Here is a 24,337-nt window from a genome sequence, read left to right as displayed (position 1 = left end):
TAGAAACGTTTTAACCGAATCGACAGAATGAACACACACCCGATGACACGGAAAGATAACTAACGGTCACAGTGTACTCGGCGTGCGCTCCGTGCGTGTTCGTAAACGCGTTGCGTTCAGAGCGCACCGTGGTTGCGGAAGTCAAAGCACCCAAGCTAACTGGCTAACATTGACTATCTACTTCCAGACACAAATGAGAGAATACCTCACTTGGACCATTTTTCTCGCCCCTAGCAGAGCCGATTAGGTTGTTTTCGTGTTATCTAGAGCGTTAGTGACACCGGACATATTCAACCGGTGTTGAGTGTTTGTAATTCATCAGTTATTCCGTGGTACACTCAGACGAGAGTGCCCTGAAATCGGAGTGGACCGTTAGAGGGGAATTTTACCATTGTACGCTATATAAACCATTTTGTTTGTTGTATGTATAATTCATTCTCGCATCTATGCTCTCTCTAACCTTTTTCCCTTCGCTTGTGGACTTCTGTGCAAAATACGACACCTGCCTGGGACCAGCTGTGTGGTTGGTTTTTGTGGGTTTTGACACTTATGTAGGTGTCATAACCACCCATAAAATAATGTAACGTGTCACAACAGGTCTAACTATGTGTCATTACAATATAACAGGTTATGACCGTGTCATAATGTACTATGACGCTGGGTGTCAAGTGTTAACCACTTTTGTTAATGGTCTATTTCAGTTGTTTTGGCAAAGTTAACATACGTTTCCCATGCTAATAAAGCCCTTCGACTTTAGCGTGAACAAGAGTAGCCAAACCGACTCACGCTAGTTAGACATGCTGCTGCCATAGGTTATCTAGCATCTCATCTGGTAGTCTGTCTTGACTGCATCAACTGTATGTTAAGAAGCTAGTTACCTACAGTGGCTAGCTAATGTAGTCAGCTAGATAGCTAATTTAGCAAGTCTAATTGAGTCCATGTCTACAACAACTCCATTCATATTCACGAGTGGCGCAGCGGTCTAAGGCTAAGGCACTGCGTCTCAGTGCTAGAGGCACCCTGGTTCGAATCCAGGCTGTATCACAACCGGCCGTGATTGGGAGTCCCATAGGCCGTCATTGTAAATAAGAACAAACATATTAAAACAGCCTACCTGTTGGTTGAAATCTCCCGCTACACACCGCGCCTCAGACGCCGTTTCTGCTTCGACTGTCCGGTAACAAGCTACAGGTGTTTAACGGCTGTAGGCTACTTCTTGGCCACCCTCATAAAAACGGTCATAAAATGTCAAAACGTAAATGTTCAATCCTTGTAGGCTATGTAGCAATATCACACAATTGTACTACATTTTTAGACAAAGCCTTTTCATTGAAATAGGCCTATTTGTATTCCTACGCTAGCAAGTAATAGAATACTAACGTCCGTTCAGATATTCTAATAACCCATCCCTAAAACACACAAGAAACCATCTCAATCTCATTTTATGTAGAACGGTTTATTGACCAACAGGGTAACCTGAAATTAATGCTCATTTATAAACGTGACAGAACGGTTTACAACAGCCTAACCTGAAGTACTGGTCATTTATAAACGTGACAGAACGGTTTACAACAGCCTAACCTGAAGTACTGGTCATTTATAAACGTGACAGAACGGTTTACAACAGCCTAACCTGAAGTAATGCTCATTTATAAACGTGACAGAACGGTTTACAACAGCCTAACCTGAAGTAATGCTCATTTATAAACGTGACAGAACGGTTTACAACAGCCTAACCTGAAGTAATGCTCATTTATAAACGTGACAGAACGGTTTACAACAGCCTAACCTGAAGTACTGCTCATTTATTACCAGTGAAATGACATCTGTAAAACATATCTGTAGGTAAAGTGTAACAAATCTACTCCACAGTGTCAAACCAAAGTGTGTTCCCCTTTTAAACCATTCACAGAACCAACTCCTGTCTGTGTCTGTGTGTGAAAACATGTGTCGCTGCAGTTGAATCAGGGGTTAAAATACAACACAGCCGTCTGTCCTGGGATGAATCAGATGACCAGCCAGACTCTTTTAAACTTGTGTGCTACCGTCTGGCCCTCTGGGGGTTTACAACCATGAGCAGCGATGGCTCTTGAACGGAGATACCTGAAGGGTAATATTACCTGGCAACCAGATCTGCTTTTAGGCTACTAGCCAAATTGGCTAAAGCAATAATCAACGTGGCTACTAGGCTACGTATTGCAGAGACAGAGTACAAGCAAAGTAGAAATCCAGGCTAAAGTAGAATCGAGTCTATAACATCACTGTTAAAAACTACACAACAACATAAAGTATGGTATTTAAGAGAACATACAAGGTATAAAAAAATAAAAATAAAACATCAGGAAAGTAAAAATGTGTGTAGACTGAACTATTCCCTGGTTTCTACAGAACATCCTATAAGAAGAGCTTCTTTATTAAAGCATCAGAGGAAAGCTTGTCCTCTAATCCTCAGGGAAAGGAGACGACTTAAAGACACTCCTCAGGCCGGTCTGTCTTTAGGAAAACACCTGGCACCCCGTTTTCCCCGTTCACTAGAAGACTTAACAACCTGAACTTGTCAAATAAAAAATAAATAAAATAAAAAACACTCGTTGTCCTTTTCCATCGCTTAACGTCTGCAATGTTTTTTGAAACGGTGTGCACCAATGAATATGGGTAAAGAGGTTGTCCAAATACTCGAGTGGACAAGGGAGGGTTAAGAAACACCATAAACCCAGTTGGACAGCTGGTATGTTCCGTGTTCACCCCCTCTGATTCTGAGTTGGTATGTTCCATTGTTCTGTCCCCCCCCAGGTACAGATCTAGAATCAGTTTCCCTCACCAAATACTAACCTTCAACCATTAGGTGGTCGAAAACTGTAACCTGCACCAAGATCAGTGTCTAGGGACAACTTCACCCTGCTCCGTTTCTCCCAGTGGAGCTCAGGATGATTCTACTGTAGTTCGGAGCTTCCATCCTCTGGCACCTCCTGTGGCACCTCCTCTGGCACCCCCTCTGGCACCCCCTCTGGCACCTCCTCTGGCACCTCCTCTTCCTTCTTCTCAGTCACGACCCCCTTCTCTCCTCCCCTTCTCTCCTCCAGTTGACTCATTCTCCTGCGAACCTCCTGCAGCACCTCTCCTCTCCTCTTCTGTTTCTCCCTCCATCGCTCCACCCTCTCCTCCTCCTCCCTCTCCTTCTCCTCCAGGAGCGAGCGGAGGAACTCGGGGCTGATGACGTCATCCTTGTCGTTAACCAATAGGAATGCGTTCTTGAAGCGGTTGTAGAGCATCGATGCCTTGTCCATCACGTCCTGGTTACTGCGGAAACGACGCATCTGGGAAGCACACAGTTGTGGTTTAGGTGTGTGGTTCGGAAAGTATTCAGACCCCTTTGACTTTTTTCAACATTTTGTTAAGTTCCGGCCTTATTCAAAAATTGATTACTTAAAACATTTTCCTCATTAATCTACACACAATACACCCATAATGACATCACAATACCCCATAATGACATCACAATACCCCATAATGACATCACAATACTCCTTAATGACAAAGTGAAAACAGGTTTTCATAAATGTTTGCAAACTGATTTACTATGAGACTTGAAACTGAGTTCAGGTGCATCCTGTTTCCATTGATCATCCTTGAGATGTTTCTACAACTTGGAGTCCACCTGTGGTCAATTCAATTGATTGGACATGATTTGGAAAGGCACACACCTGTCTATATAAGGTCCCACAGTTGACAGTGCATGTCAGAGAAAAAACAAGCTCTGCCTTCCTACAGAAGGCTGTAGAGCTCCTAGACAGGATTGTGTCGAGGCACAGATCTGGGGAAGGACACCAAAACATTTCTGCAGCATTGAAGGACCCCAAGAACACAGTGGCCTCCATCATTCTTAAATGGAGGAAGTTTAGAACCACTAAGACTCTTCATAGATCTGGCCGCCCGGTCAAACTGAGCAATCAGGGGAGAAGGGCCTTGGTCATGGAGGTGACCAAGAACCTGATGGTCACTCTGACAGAGTTCCAGAGTTCCTCTGTGGAGATGGGAGAACCTTCCAGAAGGACAACCATCTCTGCAGCACTCCACTAATCAGGCCTTTATGGTAGTGTGGCCAGACGGAAGCCACTTCTCAGTAAAAGGCACATGACAGCCCGCTGGGAGTTTGCCAGAAGGCGCCTAAAGACTCTCAGAACATGAGAAACAAGATTCACTGGTCTGTTGAAACCAAGATTTAACTCTTTGGCCTGAATGCCAAGCGTCACGTCTGGAAAAATCCTGGCACCATCCCTATGGTGAAGCATGGTTGTGGCAGCATCATGCCGTGGGGATGTTTTTCAGCAGCGTGGACTGGGAGACTAGTCAGGAATCCATGGAAAGAACAAAGTACAGAGAGATCCTTGATGAAACTCCAGGGCACTCAGGACCTCAGACTGGGTAGAAGGTTCACCTTCCAACAGAACAACAACCATAAGCACACAGCCAAGACAACGCAGGAGTGGCTTTGGGACAAGTCTCTGAATATCATTGAGTGGCCCAGCCAGAGCCCGGACTTAAACTCGATCTAACATCTCTGGAGAGACCTGAAAATAGCTGTGCAGCGACGCTCCCCATCCAACCTGACAGAGCTTGAGAGGATCTGCAGAGAATAATGGGAGAAACTTCCCAAATACAGGTGTGCCAAGCTTCTAGCTTCACACCCAAGAAGAATCGAGGCTGTAATCGCTGCCAAAGGTGCTTCAACAAAGTACTGAGTAAAGGGTCTGAATACTTATGCAAATGCTATATTTCAGTTTTGAATTTGTAATAAATCTGCAAAAATGTCTAAAAACACATTTTGTGCTTTGTCATTATGGGGTATTGTGATGTCATTGTGGGGTATTGTGATGTCATTATGGGGTATTGTGATGTCATTATGGGGTATTGTGATGTCATTATGGGGTATTGTGACGTCATTATGGGGTATTGTGTGTAGATTGATGAGGAACATGTTTATTTCATCCATTTTAGAATAAGGCTGTAACGTAACAAAATGTGGGAAAAGTCAAGGGGTCTGAATACTTTCCGAAAGCACTGTAAGTCAGGAGTGTGTGTGTGTGTGTGTGTGTGTGTGTGTGTGTGTGTGTTATTGTATGTATGTGGAAGCTGTCGTACCTTTCTGAGAGTAGTGATGAGTTCACTGTGTCTCTGGACGTGTTGTGATGTTACATAGACCATAGTGAGTTGGTCCAGCGCTGTCAGACACTTACTAATGTCCTGAGAGACAGAGAAACAGAGACACAGAGACATTATATAGACCATAGTGAGTTGGCCCAGGACAATCAGACACTAACTAATGTCCTGAGACACAGAGACGTTATATAGACCATAGTGAGTTGGTCCAGCGCTGTCAGACACTTACTAATGTCCTGATGGATTGGGGGGGGTAAACGGTTACATTTCTCTAATAGATCAAAGGGTGTGCATGTGACTCACAGGGTTGTCCGTCTTCAGAGAGATGCGTATATCTCCGTGTATACGGTGTAGGGTAGAGTCCGTCAGAGTGAACGATTCTTTAGTGGTATGTAGTTTAGACATACTGTCTGTTATCTGGCCGTCCCCTAGTACACCTCTCCTGGTACAGACAAGACAACCAATGGTTAGTTATGATCACCGACATAAACATGCAAGCAGACAGGTACAGGACAGACAGAGGTACAGGACAGACAGAGGTACAGGACAGACAGAGGTACAGGACAGACAGAGGTACAGGACAGACAGGTACAGGACAGACAGAGAAAATACAGTTACAAGGCAGACAGAAAGACAGGTAGGAAAGACAGGTTATTCGTTCCTGTACTCACTGAGGTGATTTAGGCTCCTCCTCCTGTCGTCTCTCTATCTTTTCTGTCTCCACTTTCTTGGATTCGGACTTGCTGGCCTCCGCCCGGGTCGATTCGGACTTGCTGGCCTCCGCCCGGGTCGATTCGGACTTCTTAGCCTCCGCCCGGGTCGATTCAGACTTCTTGGCCTCCGCCCGGGTCGATTCGGACTTGCTGGCCTCCGCCCGGGTCGATTCGGACTTCTTAGCCTCCGCCCGGGTCGATTCAGACTTCTTGGCCTCCGCCCGGGTCGATTCAGACTTCTTGGCCTCCGCCCGGGTCGATTCGGACTTGCTGGCCTCCGCCCGGGTCGATTCGGACTTGCTGGCCTCCGCCCGGGTCGATTCGGACTTGCTGGCCTCCGCCCGGGTCGATTCGGACTTGCTGGCCTCCGCCCGGGTCGATTCGGACTTCTTGGCCTCCGCCCGGGTCGATTCGGACTTCTTGGCCTCCGCCCGGGTCGATTCGGACTTCTTGGCCTCCGCCCGGGTCGATTCGGACTTCTTGGCCTCCGCCCGGGTCGATTCGGACTTCTTGGCCTCCGCCCGGGTCGATTCGGACTTCTTAGCCTCCGCCCGGGTCGATTCGGACTTCTTGGCCCCCGCCCGGGTCGATTCGGACTTCTTGGCCCCCGCCCGGGTCGATTCGGACTTCTTGGCCCCCGCCCGGGTCGATTCGGACTTCTTGGCCTCCTCCCGGGTCGATTCGGACTTCTTGGCCTCCGCCCGGGTCGATTCAGACTTCTTAGCCTCCGCCCGGGTCGATTCAGACTTCTTAGCCTCCGCCCGGGTCGATTCAGACTTCTTAGCCTCCGCCCGGGTCGATTCAGACTTCTTAGCCTCCGCCCGGGTCGATTCAGACTTCTTAGCCTCCGCCCGGGTCGATTCAGACTTCTTAGCCTCCGCCCGGGTCGATTCAGACTTCTTAGCCTCCGCCCGGGTCGATTCAGACTTCTTGGCCTCCGCCCGGGTCGATTCAGACTTCTTGGCCTCCGCCCGGGTCGATTCAGACTTCTTGGCCTCCGCCCGGGTCGATTCAGACTTCTTGGCCTCCGCCCGGGTCGATTCAGACTTCTTGGCCTCCGCCCGGGTCGATTCAGACTTCTTGGCCTCCGCCCGGGTCGATTCAGGCTTCTTAGCCTCCGCCCGGGTCGATTCAGACTTCGTAGCCTCCGCTGATTTCTTGCTCTCCACTCTCTTCTCCATCTTTTGTTCTAGTTTCTTACATTCAGTTTTTTTGCCTTCCAAATTTTTTACTTCCGTTTTCGTACTTTCCACCTTCTCATCTGTTTTCTTCCTCTCCGTTGTCTTGACGCCTGTTGTCCTGACGCCTGTTGTCCTGACGCCTGTTGTCCTGACGCCTGTTGTCCTGACGCCTGTTGTCCTGACGCCTGTTGTCCTGACGCCTGTTGTCTTGACGCCTGTTGTCTTGACGCCTGTTGTCTTGACGCCTGTTGTCTTACTCGCTGTTGCTCTGTCCCCTTTCTGCCCACCTGTCTTTCTACTCTTCTTCTCTTCAGCTTTCTTCCCTCCAGCTCCATTTTTCCTGATGAAAGGAAGAAAAAAAAAAAAGTAGATTATTTCAGATTAGTGTGTGTGTGTGTGTGTGTGTCTGCTCAGAGCAGTGTAGGGCAGCGTGTGTGTGTGTGTATTCATGAGGTGTGTGCTCACAGTGTCCGTGTAGGTTTAAGGCTCTGTCTTCTCAGGCCCTTCCTTCTCGTGAGAAGTCCTTGTAGAGACTTCAAGACACTCTCTCTCCTGGCCGCAAGACGACGCCGACGCTGCACACACACACACACCGTAAGTACACACACGGACGGGCACACGCCCACACGGGAATACAAACAGGATGTTACATCACTATCAATCTTCACCACTAGTATTGGACAGTTCTTGCATTGTAAAGTGTTCTAGCCTGTATGGGCATTGTTCTGCAAACAGTAATTGACAGTTTTAACATTTCTACATGCCTTGTCACACTATCCATGTGTGTTAACTTCTGTGCAGCATGAACGGGGAGCTAACGTGATGCAGCCCAGACTGGTCTGCATTTCAAACGACACCCTATATAGTTAAAAGTAGGGATATATAGGGAACTAGTGTTGCACTGTATACCCACACTTCTGTACTTTGACAATAGAACCTGAAAAACAGTTCGGTACTAGAATTTATGTTACTTTCGGTACTTCTGCCAAATGTGTCTCAAAGATCAATGCTGTGTATCAGCGTAGCCTGCACCCTGTCTGCTCCACTAGCTCACTGCTAGCCTGGGAGTCTGGGCTGCATCATGTTAGCTCCCCTAACTCACTGTTAGCCTGTCTGGGCTGCATCATGTTAGCTCCACTAACTCACTGTTAGCCTGTCTGGGCTGTATCATGTTAGCTCCACTAACTCACTGTTAGCCTGGGAGTCTGGGCTGCATCATGTTAGCTCCACTAGCTCACTGTTAGCCTGGGAGTCTGGACTGCATCATGTTAGCTCCACTAACTCACTGCTAGCCTGGGAGTCTGGGCTGCATCATGTTAGCTCCACTAACTCACTGCTAGCCTGGGAGTCTGGGCTGCATCATGTTAGCTCCACTAACTCACTGCTAGCCTGGGAGTCTGGGCTGCATCATGTTAGCTCCCCTAACTCACTGTTAGCCTGTCTGGGCTGCATCATGTTAGCTCCACTAACTCACTGCTAGCCTGGGAGTCTGGGCTGCATCATGTTAGCTCCACCAACTCACTGCTAGCCTGCACTGGGAGTCTGGGCTGCATCATGTTAGCTCCACTAACTCACTGTTAGCCTGGGAGTCTGGGCTGCATCATGTTAGCTCCCCTAACTCACTGCTAGCCTGGGAGTCTGGGCTGTATCATGTTAGCTCCACTAACTCACTGTTAGCCTGGGAGTCTGGGCTGCATCATATTAGCTCCCCTAACTCACTGCTAGCCTGCACAGGGAGTCTGGGCTGCATCATGTTAGCTCCACTAACTCACTGCTAGCCTGGGAGTCTGGGCTGCATCATATTAGCTCCCCTAACTCACTGCTAGCCTGGGAGTCTGGGCTGCATGATTTTAGCTCCACTAACTCACTGCTAGCCTGGGAGTCTGGGCTGCATCATGTTAGTTCCACTAACTCACTGCTAGCCTGGGCTGCATCATGTTAGCTCCACTAACTCACTGCTAGCCTGTACTGAGAGTCTGGGCTGCATCATGTTAGCTCCACTAACTCACTGCTAGCCTGTACTGAGAGTCTGGGCTGCATCATGTTAGCTCCACTAACTCACTGCTAGCCTGTACTGAGAGTCTGGGCTGCATCATGTTAGCTCCACTAACTCACTGCTAGCCTGGGAGTCTGGGCTGCATCATGTTAGTTCTACTAACTCACTGTTAGCCTGGGAGTCTGGGCTGCATCATGTTAGCTCCACTAACTCACTGCTAGCCTGGGAGTCTGGGCTGCATCATGTTAGCTCCACTAACTCACTGCTAGCCTGTACTGAGAGTCTGGGCTGCATCATGTTAGCTCCACTAACTCACTGCTAGCCTGTACTGAGAGTCTGGGCTGCATCATGTTAGCTCCACTAACTCACTGCTAGCCTGTACTGAGAGTCTGGGCTGCATGATGTTAGCTCCACTAACTCACTGCTAGCCTGGGAGTCTGGGCTGCATCATGTTAGTTCTACTAACTCACTGTTAGCCTGGGAGTCTGGGCTGCATCATGTTAGCTCCACTAACTCACTGCTAGCCTGGGAGTCTGGGCTGCATCATGTTAGCTCCACTAACTCACTGCTAGCCTGTACTGAGAGTCTGGGCTGCATCATGTTAGCTCCACTAACTCACTGCTAGCCTGTACTGAGAGTCTGGGCTGCATCATGTTAGCTCCACTAACTCACTGCTAGCCTGGGAGTCTGGGCTGCATCATGTTAGTTCTACTAACTCACTGCTAGCCTGGGAGTCTGGGCTGCATCATGTTAGCTCCACTAACTCACTGTTAGCCTGGGAGTCTGGGCTGCATCATGTTAGCTCCACTAACTCACTGCTAGCCTGGGAGTCTGGGCTGCATCATGTTAGCTCCACTAACTCACTGTTAGCCTGGGAGTCTGGGCTGCATCATGTTAGCTCCACTAACTTACTGCTAGCCTGGGAGTCTGGGCTGCATCATGTTAGCTCCACTAACTCACTGCTAGCCTGGGAGTCTGGGCTGCATCATGTTAGCTCCACTAGCCTGGGAGTCTGGGCTGCATCATGTTAGCTCCACTAGCCTGGGAGTCTGGGCTGCATCATGTTAGCTCCACTAGCTCACTGCTAGCCTGGGAGTCTGGGCTGCATCATGTTAGCTCCACTAACTCACTGCTAGCCTGGGAGTCTGGGCTGCATCATATTAGCTCCACTAACTCACTGCTAGCCTGGGAGTCTGGGCTGCATCATGTTAGCTCCACTAACTCACTGCTAGCCTGGGAGTCTGGGCTGCATCATGTTAGCTCCACTAACTCACTGCTAGCCTGTCTGGGCTGCATCATGTTAGCTCCCCTAACTCACCGCTAGCCTGGGAGTCTGGGCTGCATCATGTTAGCTCCCCTAACTCACTGCTAGCCTGGGAGTCTGGGCTGCATCATGTTAGCTCCACTAACTCACTGCTAGCCTGGGAGTCTGGGCTGCATCATGTTAGCCCCACTAACTCACTGTTAGCCTGGGAGTCTGGGCTGCATCATGTTAGCTCCACTAACTCACTGCTAGCCTGGGAGTCTGGGCTGCATCATGTTAGCTCCACTAACTCACTGCTAGCCTGGGAGTCTGGGCTGCATCATGTTAGCTCCACTAACTCACTGCTAGCCTGGGAGTCTGGGCTGCATCATGTTAGCTCCACTAACTCACTGCTAGCCTGGGAGTCTGGGCTGCATCATGTTAGCCCCACTAACTCACTGCTAGCCTGGGAGTCTGGGCTGCATCATGTTAGCTCCACTAACTCACTGCTAGCCTGGGAGTCTGGGCTGCATCATGTTAGCTCCACTAACTCACTGCTAGCCTGTCTGGGCTGCATCATGTTAGCTCCACTAACTCACTGCTAGCCTGGGAGTCTGGGCTGCATCATGTTAGCTCCACTAACTCACTGCTAGCCTGGGAGTCTGGGCTGCATCATGTTAGCTCCACTAACTCACTGCTAGCCTGGGAGTCTGGGCTGCATCATGTTAGCTCCACTAACTCACTGCTAGCCTGGGAGTCTGGGCTGCATCATGTTAGCTCCACTAACTCACTGCTAGCCTGTCTGGGCTGCATCATGTTAGCTCCACTAACTCACTGCTAGCCTGGGAGTCTGGGCTGCATCATGTTAGCTCCACTAACTCACTGCTAGCCTGGGAGTCTGGGCTGCATCATGTTAGCTCCACTAACTCACTGCTAGCCTGGGAGTCTGGGCTGCATCATGTTAGCTCCACTAACTCACTGCTAGCCTGGGAGTCTGGGCTGCATCATGTTAGCTCCACTAACTCACTGCTAGCCTGGGAGTCTGGGCTGCACCATGTTAGCTCCACTTACTCACTGCTAGCCTGGGAGTCTGGGCTGTATCATGTTAGCTCCACTAACTCACTGCTAGCCTGTACTGGGAGTCATGGCTGCATCATGTTAGCTCCACTAACTCACTGCTAGCCTGGGAGTCTGGGCTGCATCATGTTAGCTCCACTAACTCACTGCTAGCCTGGGAGTCTGGGCTGCACCCTGTCTGCTCCCCTAACTCACTGCTAGCCTGGGAGTCTGGGCTGCATCATGTTAGCTCCACTAACTCACTGCTAGCCTGGGAGTCTGGGCTGCATCATGTTAGCTCCACTAGCCTGGGAGTCTGGTCTGCATCATGTTAGCTCCACTAACTCACTGCTAGCCTGGGAGTCTGGGCTGCATCATGTTAGCTCCACTAGCCTGGGAGTCTGGGCTGCATCATGTTAGCTCCACTAACTCACTGCTAGCCTGGGAGTCTGGGCTGCATCATGTTAGCTCCACTAACTCACTGCTAGCCTGGGAGTCTGGGCTGCATCATGTTAGCTCCACTAACTCACTGCTAGCCTGGGAGTCTGGGCTGCATCATGTTAGCTCCACTAACTCACTGCTAGCCTGGGAGTCTGGGCTGCATCATGTTAGCTCCACTAACTCACTGCTAGCCTGGGAGTCTGGGCTGCATCATGTTAGCTCCACTAGCTCACTGCTAGCCTGGGAGTCTGGGCTGCATCATGTTAGCTCCACTAACTCACTGCTAGCCTGGGAGTCTGGGCTGCATCATGTTAGCTCCACTAGCTCACTGCTAGCCTGGGAGTCTGGACTGCATCATGTTAGCTCCACTAGCTCACTGCTAGCCTGGGAGTCTGGGCTGCATCATGTTAGCTCCACTAACTCACTGGTAGCCTGGGAGTCTGGGCTGCATCATGTTAGCTCCACTAACTCACTGCTAGCCTGGGAGTCTGGGCTGCATCATGTTAGTTCTACTAACTCACTGCTAGCCTGGGAGTCTGGGCTGCATCATGTTAGCTCCACTAACTCACTGTTAGCCTGGGAGTCTGGGCTGCATCATGTTAGCTCCACTAACTCACTGCTAGCCTGGGAGTCTGGGCTGCATCATGTTAGCTCCACTAACTCACTGCTAGCCTGGGAGTCTGGGCTGCATCATGTTAGCTCCACTAACTCACTGCTAGTCTGGGAGTCTGGGCTGCATCATGTTAGCTCCACTAACTCACTGCTAGTCTGGGAGTCTGGGCTGCATCATGTTAGCTCCACTAACCCACTGCTAGCCTGGGGGTCTGGGCTGTATCATGTTAGCTCCACTAACTCACTGCTAGCCTGGGGGTCTGGGATGCATCATGTTAGCTCCACCAACTCACTGCTAGCCTGGGAGTCTGGGCTGTATCATGTTAGCTCCACTAACTCACTGTTAGCCTGGGAGTCTGAGCTGCATCATGTTAGCTCCACTAACTCACTGCTAGCCTGGGAGTCTGGGCTGCATCATGTTAGCTCCACTAACTCACTGCTAGTCTGGGAGTCTGGGCTGCATCATGTTAGCTCCACTAACCCACTGCTAGCCTGGGGGTCTGGGCTGTATCATGTTAGCTCCACTAACTCACTGCTAGCCTGGGGGTCTGGGATGCATCATGTTAGCTCCACCAACTCACTGCTAGCCTGGGAGTCTGGGCTGTATCATGTTAGCTCCACTAACTCACTGTTAGCCTGGGAGTCTGGGCTGCATCATGTTAGCTCCACTAACTCACTGCTAGCCTGGGAGTCTGGGCTGCATCATGTTAGCTCCACCAACTCACTGCTAGCCTGGGAGTCTGGGCCGCATCATGTTAGCCCCACTAACTCACTGTTAGCCTGGGAGTCTGGGCTGCACCCTGTCTGCTCCCCTAACTCACTGCTAGCCTGGGGGTCTGAGCTGCATCATGTTAGCTCCACTAACTCACTGCTAGCCTGGGAGTCTGGGCTGCACCCTGTCTGCTCCCCTAACTCACTGCTAGCCTGGGCTGCATCATGTTAGCTCCGCTAACTCACTGCTAGTCTGGGAGTCTGGGCTGCATCATATTAGCTCCCCATTCATGCTACACAGAAGTTAACACACATGGATAATGTGACAAGGCATGTAGAAATGTTAAAACAGTCAATTACTGTTTGCAGAACAATGCCCATACAGGCTAGAACACTTTACAATGCAAGAAGACACCGGTAGCTTCCAGCTTGGTAAGCTAGCTTTCCTAGGTCGCTTCCAGCTTGGTAGACTAGCTTTCCTTGGTAGGCTAGCTTTCCTTGGTAGCTTCCAGCTTTCCTTGGTAAACTAGCTTATATTGGTAGCTTCCAGCTTGGTAGGCTAGCTTTCCTTGGTAGGCTAGCTTCCTTGGTAGCTTCCAGCTTTCCTTGGTAGGCTAGCTTTTATTGGTAGGCTAGCTTTCCTTGGTAGCTTCCAGCTTGGTAGGCTAGCTTTCCTTGGTAGCTTCCAGCTTGGTAGGCTAGCTTTCCTTGGTAGCTTCCAGCTTGGTAGGCTAGCTTTCCTTGGTAGCTTCCAGCTTGGTAGGCTAGCTTTCCTTGGTAGGCTAGCTTTCCTTGGTAATCTCTCACAAAGAAGATGATGTGAGGGGGGCGGGGCTGTGAGATTATTTAATAAAATACTCTTTCAAGAGGGTTTCAGATGTTTTTCAGAAGATGGGCAGGGACTCTACTGTCCTAGCTTCAAGAAGAAGCTGGTTCCACGCATTGTGGGGTGCCAGGACAGAGAAGAAACTTGGACTGGGCTGAGCAGGAGCTGCCCTCCCGTTGGGGTGGGAGAGCCAAAAGACCAGAGATGGCAGAATGGAGTGGTCGGGTTGGGCTGTAGGGTTTGATCATAGTCTGAAGGTAGAGAGGAGCAGTTCCTCTCGCTGCTCAGTAGGTCAACATCACTGCCTTGTAGTGGACACGAGCTTCAATTTCACCTTTTGACAACATCCATTTTGATTTAAAAATCAAAACTTATTTTGGCCATGGAAGAAGTGGTCAGAAAGTAACTTGAGACCTGAACAGTCAAGATATAAAGATGTTTAAAGTTAAAAAAAAAAAAGTATATATTTTTTAACGTTTGAGTTTGATATCATTTAAAAGTGTACAGTGTTTTCAAACCATTTCATTATTTCTTGATAATTAATTTTATAAATTAAGTCTTTTTTTTTTTTTAAGTAAAAAAAAAAAAAAAAAACGTAAGTTATCCAAAATTGCATAAACTCAGTTGTGTTTCTCATATTCACGTTGTAGTCTAGACCCTACTTCACATCGGAGGTGGTGGTTTGTGTGGTGTGCCCGCCCTCTGTTGAGACACAACATGCTCTTGAAGACAAGGTGGGTGTCATTTCAAATGATAGAAATAGGATTCATAGAATGAACCTATCCCCTTCAGTCCACTGCAATTTACCTGGTACACCATTGAAATGTAAATATTGTGACGGCTCCGAATGTCTGAACCGTGTCAGTGTTTCTCCTTCCAATGGGGCGCCGCCCCTTTAATTCCCTATAAAATAGCCAGCTGCTCAAGAGATGGGTGTTCTAGAGGAAGAGTTCCAACCCTCAACTCGGTAGCTTGTTCCTACTCCGTTGTTTTGTTTTAAAAAAAAGTGTAAGAGTCCGTGAGTCAATCTGATAGCAGAACTCCAGCGGAGAATGGAGACCTGCTCCGTATTGGTTCGGGGAGACCTGCTCCGTATTGGTTCGGGGAGACCTGCTCCGTATTGGTTCGGGGAGACCTGCTCCGTATTGGTTCGGGGAGACCTGCTCCGTATTGGTTCGGGGAGACCTGCTCCGTATTGGTTCGGGGAGACCTGCTCCGTATTGGTTCGGGGAGACCTGCTCCGTATTGGTTCGGGGAGACCTGCTCCGTATTGGTTCGGGGAGACCTGCTCCGTATGTTAGAGTTGTTGGAATAATATATTGTGAATCCTTACTATGTGAAAAGACAAAAAGAGCGTTTATGGTTTTCAGAGGTGGTGAATGACACTGGTTTTACACTTCACTTTATGAAGGGACAATTGCGTGACTGAGGTCAGTTGGGTTCACTCAACCATTTACCGGGCCGGATAATTTTATGCCTGAGGTACTGGACATTACAGGTGAAAGGTCAAATTTTCCATTTTGACTTTAACATGAGTGCTTTTTATTGGTGTAGACTTGACGGACCAGACGGAACTCATTTCTCCACAAACAAAAAGGAGAAATTCTACAAACTCTCTGGTAGGCCGACCTACCTGGCACCCCTAACAAACAATAACCCGGTAGGCCGACCTACCTGGCACCCCTAACAAACAATAACCCGGTAGGCCGACCTACCTGGCACCGCCAACAAACAATAACCCGGTAGGCCGACCTACCTGGCACCGCCAACAAACAATAACCCGGTAGGCCGACCTACCTGGCACCGCCAACAAACAATAACCCGGTAGGCCGACCTACCTGGCACCGCCAACAAACAATAACCCGGTAGGCCGACCTACCTGGCACCGCCAACAAACAATAACCCGGTAGGCCGACCTACCTGGCACCGCCAACAAACAATAACCCGGTAGGCCGACCTACCTGGCACCGCCAACAAACAATAACCCGGTAGGCCGACCTACCTGGCACCGCCAACAAACAATAACCCGGTAGGCCGACCTACCTGGCACCGCCAACAAACAATAACCCGGTAGACCGACTTACCTGGCACCGCCAACAAACAATAACCCGGTAGGCCGACCTACCTGGCACCGCCAACAAACAATAACCCGGTAGGCCGACCTACCTGGCACCGCCAACAAACAATAACCCGGTAGGCCGACCTACCTGGCACCGCCAACAAACAATAACCCGGTAGGCCGACCTACCTGGCACCGCCAACAAGCAATAACCCGGTAGGCCGACCTACCTGGCACCGCCAACAAGCAATAACCCGGTAGGCCGACCTACCTGGCACCGCCAACAAGCAATAACCCGGTAGGCCGACCTACCTGGCACCGCCAACAAACAATAACCCGGTAGGCCGACCTACCTGGCACCGCTAACAAACAATAACCCGGTAGGCCGACGTACCTGGCACCCCTAACAAACAATAACCCGGTAGGCCGACCTACCTGGCACCGCCAACAAACAATAACCCGGTAGGCCGACCTACCTGGCACCGCCAACAAACAATAACCCGGTAGGCCGACCTACCTGGCACCGCCAACAAACAATAACCCGGTAGGCCGACCTACCTGGCACCGCCAACAAACAATAACCCGGTAGGCCGACCTACCTGGCACCGCCAACAAACAATATCCCGGTAGGCCGACCTACCTGGCACCGCCAACAAACAATAACCCGGTAGGCCGACCTACCTGGCACCGCCAACAAACAATAACCCGGTAGGCCGACCTACCTGGCACCGCCAACAAACAATAACCCGGTAGGCCGACCTACCTGGCACCGCCAACAAACAATAACCCGGTAGGCCGACCTACCTGGCACCGCCAACAAACAATAACCCGGTAGGCCGACCTACCTGGCACCCCTAACAAACAATAACCCGGTAGGCCGACCTACCTGGCACCGCCAACAAACAATAACCCGGTAGGCCGACCTACCTGGCACCGCCAACAAACAATAACCCGGTAGGCCGACCTACCTGGCACCGCCAACAAACAATAACCCGGTAGGCCGACCTACCTGGCACCGCCAACAAGCAATAACCCGGTAGGGTTATTAGTGTAGTGTTAGCTAGCTACATAGTTGTCTTTGCTGTCCTTGTATCTAAGACAATTGTGTAGTTTAGACTAATTATCTAGCCAGTTACCGAGGTTACCTAGCTAGCTATCGAGGTTACCTAGCCAGCTACACTTTCTAACAAAGTCAACAACGCAGCCACTGCTAGCTAGCCTACTTCAGCAGTACTGTATCATTTTAATCACTTTAGTCAATAAGATTTTTGCAACGTAAGCTTAACTTTCTGAACATTCGAGACGTGTAGTCCACTTGTCATTCCAATCTCCTTTGCATTAGCGTAGCCTCTTCTGTAGCCTGTCAACTATGTGTCTGTCTATCCCTGTTCTCTCCTCTCTGCACAGACCATACAAACGCTTCACACCGCGTGGCCGCGGCCACCCTAACCTGGTGGTCCCAGCGCGCACGACCCACGTGGAGTTCCAGGTCTCCGGCAGCCTCTGGAACTGCCGATCTGCGGCCAACAAGGCAGAGTTCATCTCAGCCTATGCTTCCCTCCAGTCCCTCGACTTCTTGGCACTGACGGAAACATGGATCACCACAGATAACACTGCCACTCCTACTGCTCTCTCCTCGTCTGCCCACGTGTTCTCGCACACCCCGAGAGCTTCTGGTCAGCGGGGTGGTGGCACCGGGATCCTCATCTCTCCCAAGTGGTCATTCTCTCTTTCTCCCCTTACCCATCTGTCTATCGCCTCCTTTGAATTCCATGCTGTCACAGTTACCAGCCCTTTCAAGCTTAACATCCTTATCATTTATCGCCCTCCAGGTTCCCTCGGAGAGTTCATCAATGAGCTTGATGCCTTGATAAGCTCCTTTCCTGAGGACGGCTCACCTCTCACAGTTCTGGGTGACTTTAACCTCCCCACGTCTACCTTTGACTCATTCCTTTCTGCCTCCTTTCCACTCCTCTCCTCTTTTGACCTCACCCTCTCACCTTCCCCCCCTACTCACAAGGCAGGCAATACGCTTGACCTCATCTTTACTAGATGCTGTTCTTCCACTAACCTCATCGCAACTCCCCTCCAAGTCTCCGACCACTACCTTGTATCCTTTTCCCTCTCGCTCTCATCCAACACTTCCCACACTGCCCCTACTCGGATGGTATCGCGCCGTCCCAACCTTCGCTCTCTCTCCCCCGCTACTCTCTCCTCTTCCATCCTATCATCTCTTCCCTCTGCTCAAACCTTCTCTAACCTATCTCCTGACTCTGCCTCCTCAACCCTCCTCTCCTCCCTTTCTGCATCCTTTGACTCTCTATGTCCCCTATCCTCCAGGCCGGCTCGGTCCTCCCCTCCTGCTCCGTGGCTCGACGACTCATTGCGAGTTCACAGAACAGGGCTCCGGGCAGCCGAGCGGAAATGGAGGAAAACTCGCCTCCCTGCGGACCTGGCATCCTTTCACTCCCTCCTCTCTACATTTTCCTCTTCTGTCTCTGCTGCTAAAGCCACTTTCTACCACTCTAAATTCCAAGCATCTGCCTCTAACCCTAGGAAGCTCTTTGCCACCTTCTCCTCCCTCCTGAATCCTCCTCCCCCTCCCCCCCCCCCTCCTCCCTCTCTACAGATGACTTCGTCAACCATTTTGAAAAGAAGGTCGACGACATCCGATCCTCGTTTGCTAAGTCAAACGACACCGCTGGTTCTGCTCACACTGCCCTACCCTGTGCTCTGACCTCTTTCTCCCCTCTCTCTCCAGATGAAATCTCGCGTCTTGTGACGGCCGGCCGCCCAACAACCTGCCCGCTTGACCCTATCCCCTCCTCTCTTCTCCAGACCATTTCCGGAGACCTTCTCCCTTACCTCACCTCGCTCATCAACTCATCCCTGACCGCTGGCTACGTCCCTTCCGTCTTCAAGAGAGCGAGAGTTGCACCCCTTCTGAAAAAACCTACACTCGATCCCTCCGATGTCAACAACTACAGACCAGTATCCCTTCTTTCTTTTCTCTCCAAAACTCTTGAACGTGCCGTCCTTGGCCAGCTCTCCTGCTATCTCTCTCAGAATGACCTTCTTGATCCAAATCAGTCAGGTTTCAAGACTAGTCATTCAACTGAGACTGCTCTTCTCTGTGTCACGGAGGCGCTCCGCACTGCTAAAGCTAACTCTCTCTCCTCTGCTCTCATCCTTCTAGACCTATCGGCTGCCTTCGATACTGTGAACCATCAGATCCTCCTCTCCACCCTCTCCGAGTTGGGCATCTCCGGCGCGGCCCACGCCTGGATTGCGTCCTACCTGACAGGTCGCTCCTACCAGGTGGCGTGGCGAGAATCTGTCTCCTCACCACGTGCTCTCACCACTGGTGTCCCCCAGGGCTCTGTTCTAGGCCCTCTCCTATTCTCGCTATACACCAAGTCACTTGGCTCTGTCATAACCTCACATGGTCTCTCCTATCATTGCTATGCAGACGACACACAATTATTCTTCTCCTTTCCCCCTTCTGATGACCAGGTGGCGAATCGCATCTCTGCATGTCTGGCAGACATATCAGTGTGGATGACGGATCACCACCTCAAGCTGAACCTCGGCAAGACGGAGCTGCTCTTCCTCCCGGGGAAGGACTGCCCGTTCCATGATCTCGCCATCACGGTTGACAACTCCATTGTGTCCTCCTCCCAGAGCGCTAAGAACCTTGGCGTGATCCTGGACAACACCCTGTCGTTCTCAAATAACATCAAGGCGGTGGCCCGTTCCTGTAGGTTCATGCTCTACAACATCCGCAGAGTACGACCCTGCCTCACACAGGAAGCGGCGCAGGTCCTAATCCAGGCACTTGTCATCTCCCGTCTGGATTACTGCAACTCGCTGTTGGCTGGGCTCCCTGCCTGTGCCATTAAACCCCTACAACTCATCCAGAACGCCGCAGCCCGTCTGGTGTTCAACCTTCCCAAGTTCTCTCACGTCACCCCGCTCCTCCGCTCTCTCCACTGGCTTCCAGTTGAAGCTCGCATCCGCTACAAGACCATGGTGCTTGCCTACGGAGCTGTGAGGGGAACAGCACCTCAGTACCTTCAGGCTCTGATCAGGCCCTACACCCAAACAAGGGCACTGCGTTCATCCACCTCTGGCCTGCTCGCCTCCCTACCACTGAGGAAGTACAGTTCCCGCTCAGCCCAGTCAAAACTGTTCGCCGCTCTGGCACCCCAATGGTGGAACAAACTCCCTCACGACGCCAGGACAGCGGAGTCAATCACCACCTTCCGGAGACACCTGAAACCCCACCTCTTTAAGGAATACCTAGGATAGGATAAAGTATTCCTTCTGACCCCCCCCCCCCCCTTAAAAGATTTAGATGCACTATTGTAAAGTGGCTGTTCCACTGGATGTCATAAGGTGAATGCACCAATTTGTAAGTCGCTCTGGATAAGAGCGTCTGCTAAATGACTTAAATGTAAATGTAATAACCCGGTAGGCCGACCTACCTGGCAACCCTAACAAACAATAACCCGGTAGGCCGACCTACCTGGCACCGCCAACAAACAATAACCCGGTAGGCCGACCTACCTGGCACCCCTAACAAACAATAACCCGGTAGGCCGACCTACCTGGCACCCCTAACAAACAATAACCCAGTAGGCCGACCTACCTGGCACCGCCAACAAACAATAACCCGGTAGGCCGACCTACCTGGCACCGCCAACAAACAATAACCCGGTAGGCCGACCTACCTGGCACCGCCAACAAACAATAACCCGGTAGGCCGACGTACCTGGCAACCCTAACAAACAATAACCCGGTAGGCCGACCTACCTGGCACCGCCAACAAACAATAACCCGGTAGGCCGACCTACCTGGCACCCCTAACAAACAATAACCCGGTAGGCCGACCTACCTGGCACCCCTAACAAACAATAACCCGGTAGGCCGACCTACCTGGCACCCCTAACAAACAATAACCCGGTAGGCCGACCTACCTGGCACCCCTAACAAACAATAACCCGGTAGGCCGACCTACCTGGCACCCCTAACAAACAATAACCCGGTAGGCCGACCTACCTGGCACCCCTAACAAACAATAACCCGCTAGGCCGACCTACCTGGCACCCCTAACAAACAATAACCCGCTAGGCCGACCTACCTGGCACCGCCAACAAACAATAACCCGGTAGGCCGACCTACCTGGCACCCCTAACAAACAATAACCCGCTAGGCCGACCTACCTGGCACCGCCAACAAACAATAACCCGGTAGGCCGACCTACCTGGCACCCCTAACAAACAATAACCCGGTAGGCCGACCTACCTGGCACCCCTAACAAACAATAACCCGGTAGGCCGACCTACCTGGCACCGCCAACAAACAATAACCCGGTAGGCCGACCTACCTGGCACCGCCAACAAACAATAACCCGGTAGGCCGACCTACCTGGCACCGCCAACAAACAATAACCCGGTAGATCGACCTACCTGGCACCCCCAACAAACAATAACCCGGTAGGCCGACCTACCTGGCACCGCCAACAAACAATAACCCGGTAGGCCGACCTACCTGGCACCGCCAACAAACAATAACCCGGTAGGCCGACCTAACAAACAACCTCAAGTCAAAACCTTTACAATTGCCATTTTTACTTCTAATGACGACCACCAGTCTCCCCACCATCAAAATGTCAATTAAAAAATGTTCAGGTCTATTCTATTATCTATATTTCAATAGGTTTCCTCCTGAGGATTGACCGTGTAGTTTTAAAATTAAAATTGGAGTCAACATACTCTGATGTGTGGACCTCCAACCATCTTTGTGGCACCATTTGAAAGTTCACATTTCTAATCTAAATCCTATTTTAGTGCGTTTCAATGCAGAAATTATAAAATAGTAAAATTATAAATTATATTAAAATTATAAATTTTAATTTATAAATTAAAATTATAAATGATAAAATAATTTAAAATGACATCAAACATCAACCGTTAATATTTACTCAGTGATGAAGACATTGACGTCTCGTGGGATGGTGGTAAACTGGTCAACCTTTTATCTCCTGAAAAAAGTTTTTGACATTCAGGTCTAAAAAGTCCCTTTCTGACCACACAAATGTCTGGATTGGAAACTTTTCATTGAAATCAATAACGGGATGCTGTCAAGAAGTGATTGAGGTAAATCCATTTGAATTCAACGCACACACACACACACACACACGCCTATTTAATATGCATTTACCTGTACTGTGAATAGACCTAGGCTACATCTTGACATACCCACTTTATCAATACAGATTTACCATTCAAATAAAATTACCATTATGTTACGTAATTAAATTGGTAAAAAAAAAAAAAAATGGTCAAATTGATTATAAACTGAACAAAAACATAAATGCAACATGCAAAGATTTCACTGAGTTACAGTTCATATCAGGAAATCAGTCCATTTAAATAAATTCATTAGGTCCTAATCTATGGATTTCACATGACTGGGAATACAGATATGAATCTGTTGGTCAGATACCTAAAAAATAAAGTAGAGGTTGTGGATTAGAAAACCAGTCAGTATCTGGTGTGACCATCATTTGCCTCATGCAGCGCTACACATCTCCTTCACATAGAGTTGATCAGGCTTGTTGATTGTGGCGTGTGGAATGTGGTCCTCTTCATTGGCTGTGTGAAAGTTGCTGGATATCGGCAAGAACTGGAACAAGCTGTCGTACACGTCAATCCAGAGCATCCCAAACATGCTCAATGGGTGACATGTCTGGTGAGTATGCAGACCATGGAAGAACTGGGACATTTTCAGTTTCCAGGAATTGTGTACAGATCCTTGCGACATGGGGCCGTGCATTATCATGCTGAAACATGAGGTGATGGCGGCAGATGAACGGCACGACAATGGGCCTCAGTATCTCGTCACGGTATCTTTGTGCATTCAAATTGCCATCGATAAAATACAATTGTGTTCGTTGTCTGTAGCTTATACCTGCCCATACCATAAACACACCGCTACCATGGGGCACTCTGTTCACAACGTTGACATCAGCAAACCACTCGCCCACACGACGCCATACACGTGGTCTCCGGTTGTGAGGCCGGTTGGACGTTATGCCAAATTCTCTAAAACGATATTGGAGGCGGCTTATGGTAGAGAAATGAACATTAAATTCTCTGGCAACAGACAGCTCTGGTAAACATTCCTGCAGTCTGCATGTCAATTAAACACTCCCTCAACTTGAGACATCTTGTGACAAAACTTCACATTTTAGAGTGACCTTTATTTGTCCCGAGCACAAGGTGCACCTGTGTAATGATCATGCTGTTTAATCAGCTTCTTGATATACCACACCTGTCAGGTGGATGGATTATCTTGGCAAAGGAGAAAGGCTCACTAACAGGGATGTAAACAAACAAGAAAGAAATAAGCTTTTTGTGTGTATGGAACATTTCTGGGATATTTTATTTCAGCTCAGGAAACATGGGACCAACACTTTACATGTTGCCTTTATATTTTTGTTCAGTGAATAATTTATTCGTTAATGCATACATGTTGATGAAAAAAAAGAAAAAAATAATCTACCTTCATGATATTGAATTCAAGATGGCCACCGATTGAACAGATCAGTAGCTGAGTTCACCTGCCCACTGGATCCAGTGCCATTCTGGGACTTTGACTTATATGCCATCTTTTGTTGCCGTGGTATCGTTTAGCTATCGTTTTCCTATCAAATATCGTGACTGTATCGAGTATTGGAATACTAAACCTGATATTGGGGTCAAAATTCTAGTATGGTGACAACGCTATAGGGAATAGGGGGGGGGGGGGGCATTTGAGATCTGTCAGAGAGCACTCACCTCTTCATCCTGACCAGCACTGATCTCTGTAACAGTATTGTTCCCCTTCACTGCTACCCCACCCTCCTCTCCGTTCCCTTTCACTGCTACCCCACCCTCCTCCTCGTTCCCCTTCACTGCTACCCCACCCTCCTCTCCGTTCCCCTTCACTGCTACCCCACCCTCCTCCTCGTTCCCCTTCACTACTACCCCACCCTCCTTCTCCTTCACTGCTACCCCACCCTCCTCCTCTTCGTTCCCCTTCACTGCTACCCCACCCTTCTTCTCCTCGTTCCCCTTCACTGCTACCCCACCCTCTTCCTCTTCGTTCCCCTTCACTGCTACCGCACCCTCCTCCTTCACTGCTACCCCAGCCTCCTTCTCCTTCACTGCTACCCCAGCCTCCTTCTCCTTCACTGCTACCCCAGCCTCCTTCTCCTTCACTGCTACCCCAGCCTCCTTCTCCTTCACTGCTACCCCAGCCTCCTTCTCCTTCACTGCTACCCCAGCCTCCTTCTC

General features: G+C 49.8%; 1 protein-coding gene across 1 annotated transcript in view; it reads right to left on the bottom strand.

The window, feature by feature from the left end:
• Positions 1-1,435: 1,435 nt before the first annotated feature.
• The window catches only part of LOC120037586, a 33,265-nt gene continuing 10,363 nt past the window's right edge, over positions 1,436-24,337 (bottom strand). Inside the window, exons 8-13 of the mRNA XM_038983585.1 lie at positions 23,840-24,337; positions 7,520-7,758; positions 5,832-7,394; positions 5,464-5,602; positions 5,143-5,244; positions 1,436-3,317 (exon numbers count right to left, since the gene is read on the bottom strand). The exon at positions 23,840-24,337 is cut by the window's right edge and continues 860 nt beyond it. Coding sequence (XP_038839513.1) covers positions 2,934-3,317; positions 5,143-5,244; positions 5,464-5,602; positions 5,832-7,394; positions 7,520-7,758; positions 23,840-24,337 — 2,925 coding nt within the window. The 3' untranslated portion in view covers positions 1,436-2,933. The remainder of the gene's footprint in view (positions 3,318-5,142; positions 5,245-5,463; positions 5,603-5,831; positions 7,395-7,519; positions 7,759-23,839) is intronic.

This window comes from Salvelinus namaycush, unplaced genomic scaffold (assembly GCF_016432855.1).
Source record: "Salvelinus namaycush isolate Seneca unplaced genomic scaffold, SaNama_1.0 Scaffold1764, whole genome shotgun sequence".
Lineage (NCBI taxonomy): Eukaryota > Metazoa > Chordata > Actinopteri > Salmoniformes > Salmonidae > Salvelinus > Salvelinus namaycush.
The sequence above is the reverse complement of the archived record's forward strand: the minus strand, read 5'-3'. Positions and strand labels throughout refer to the sequence as shown.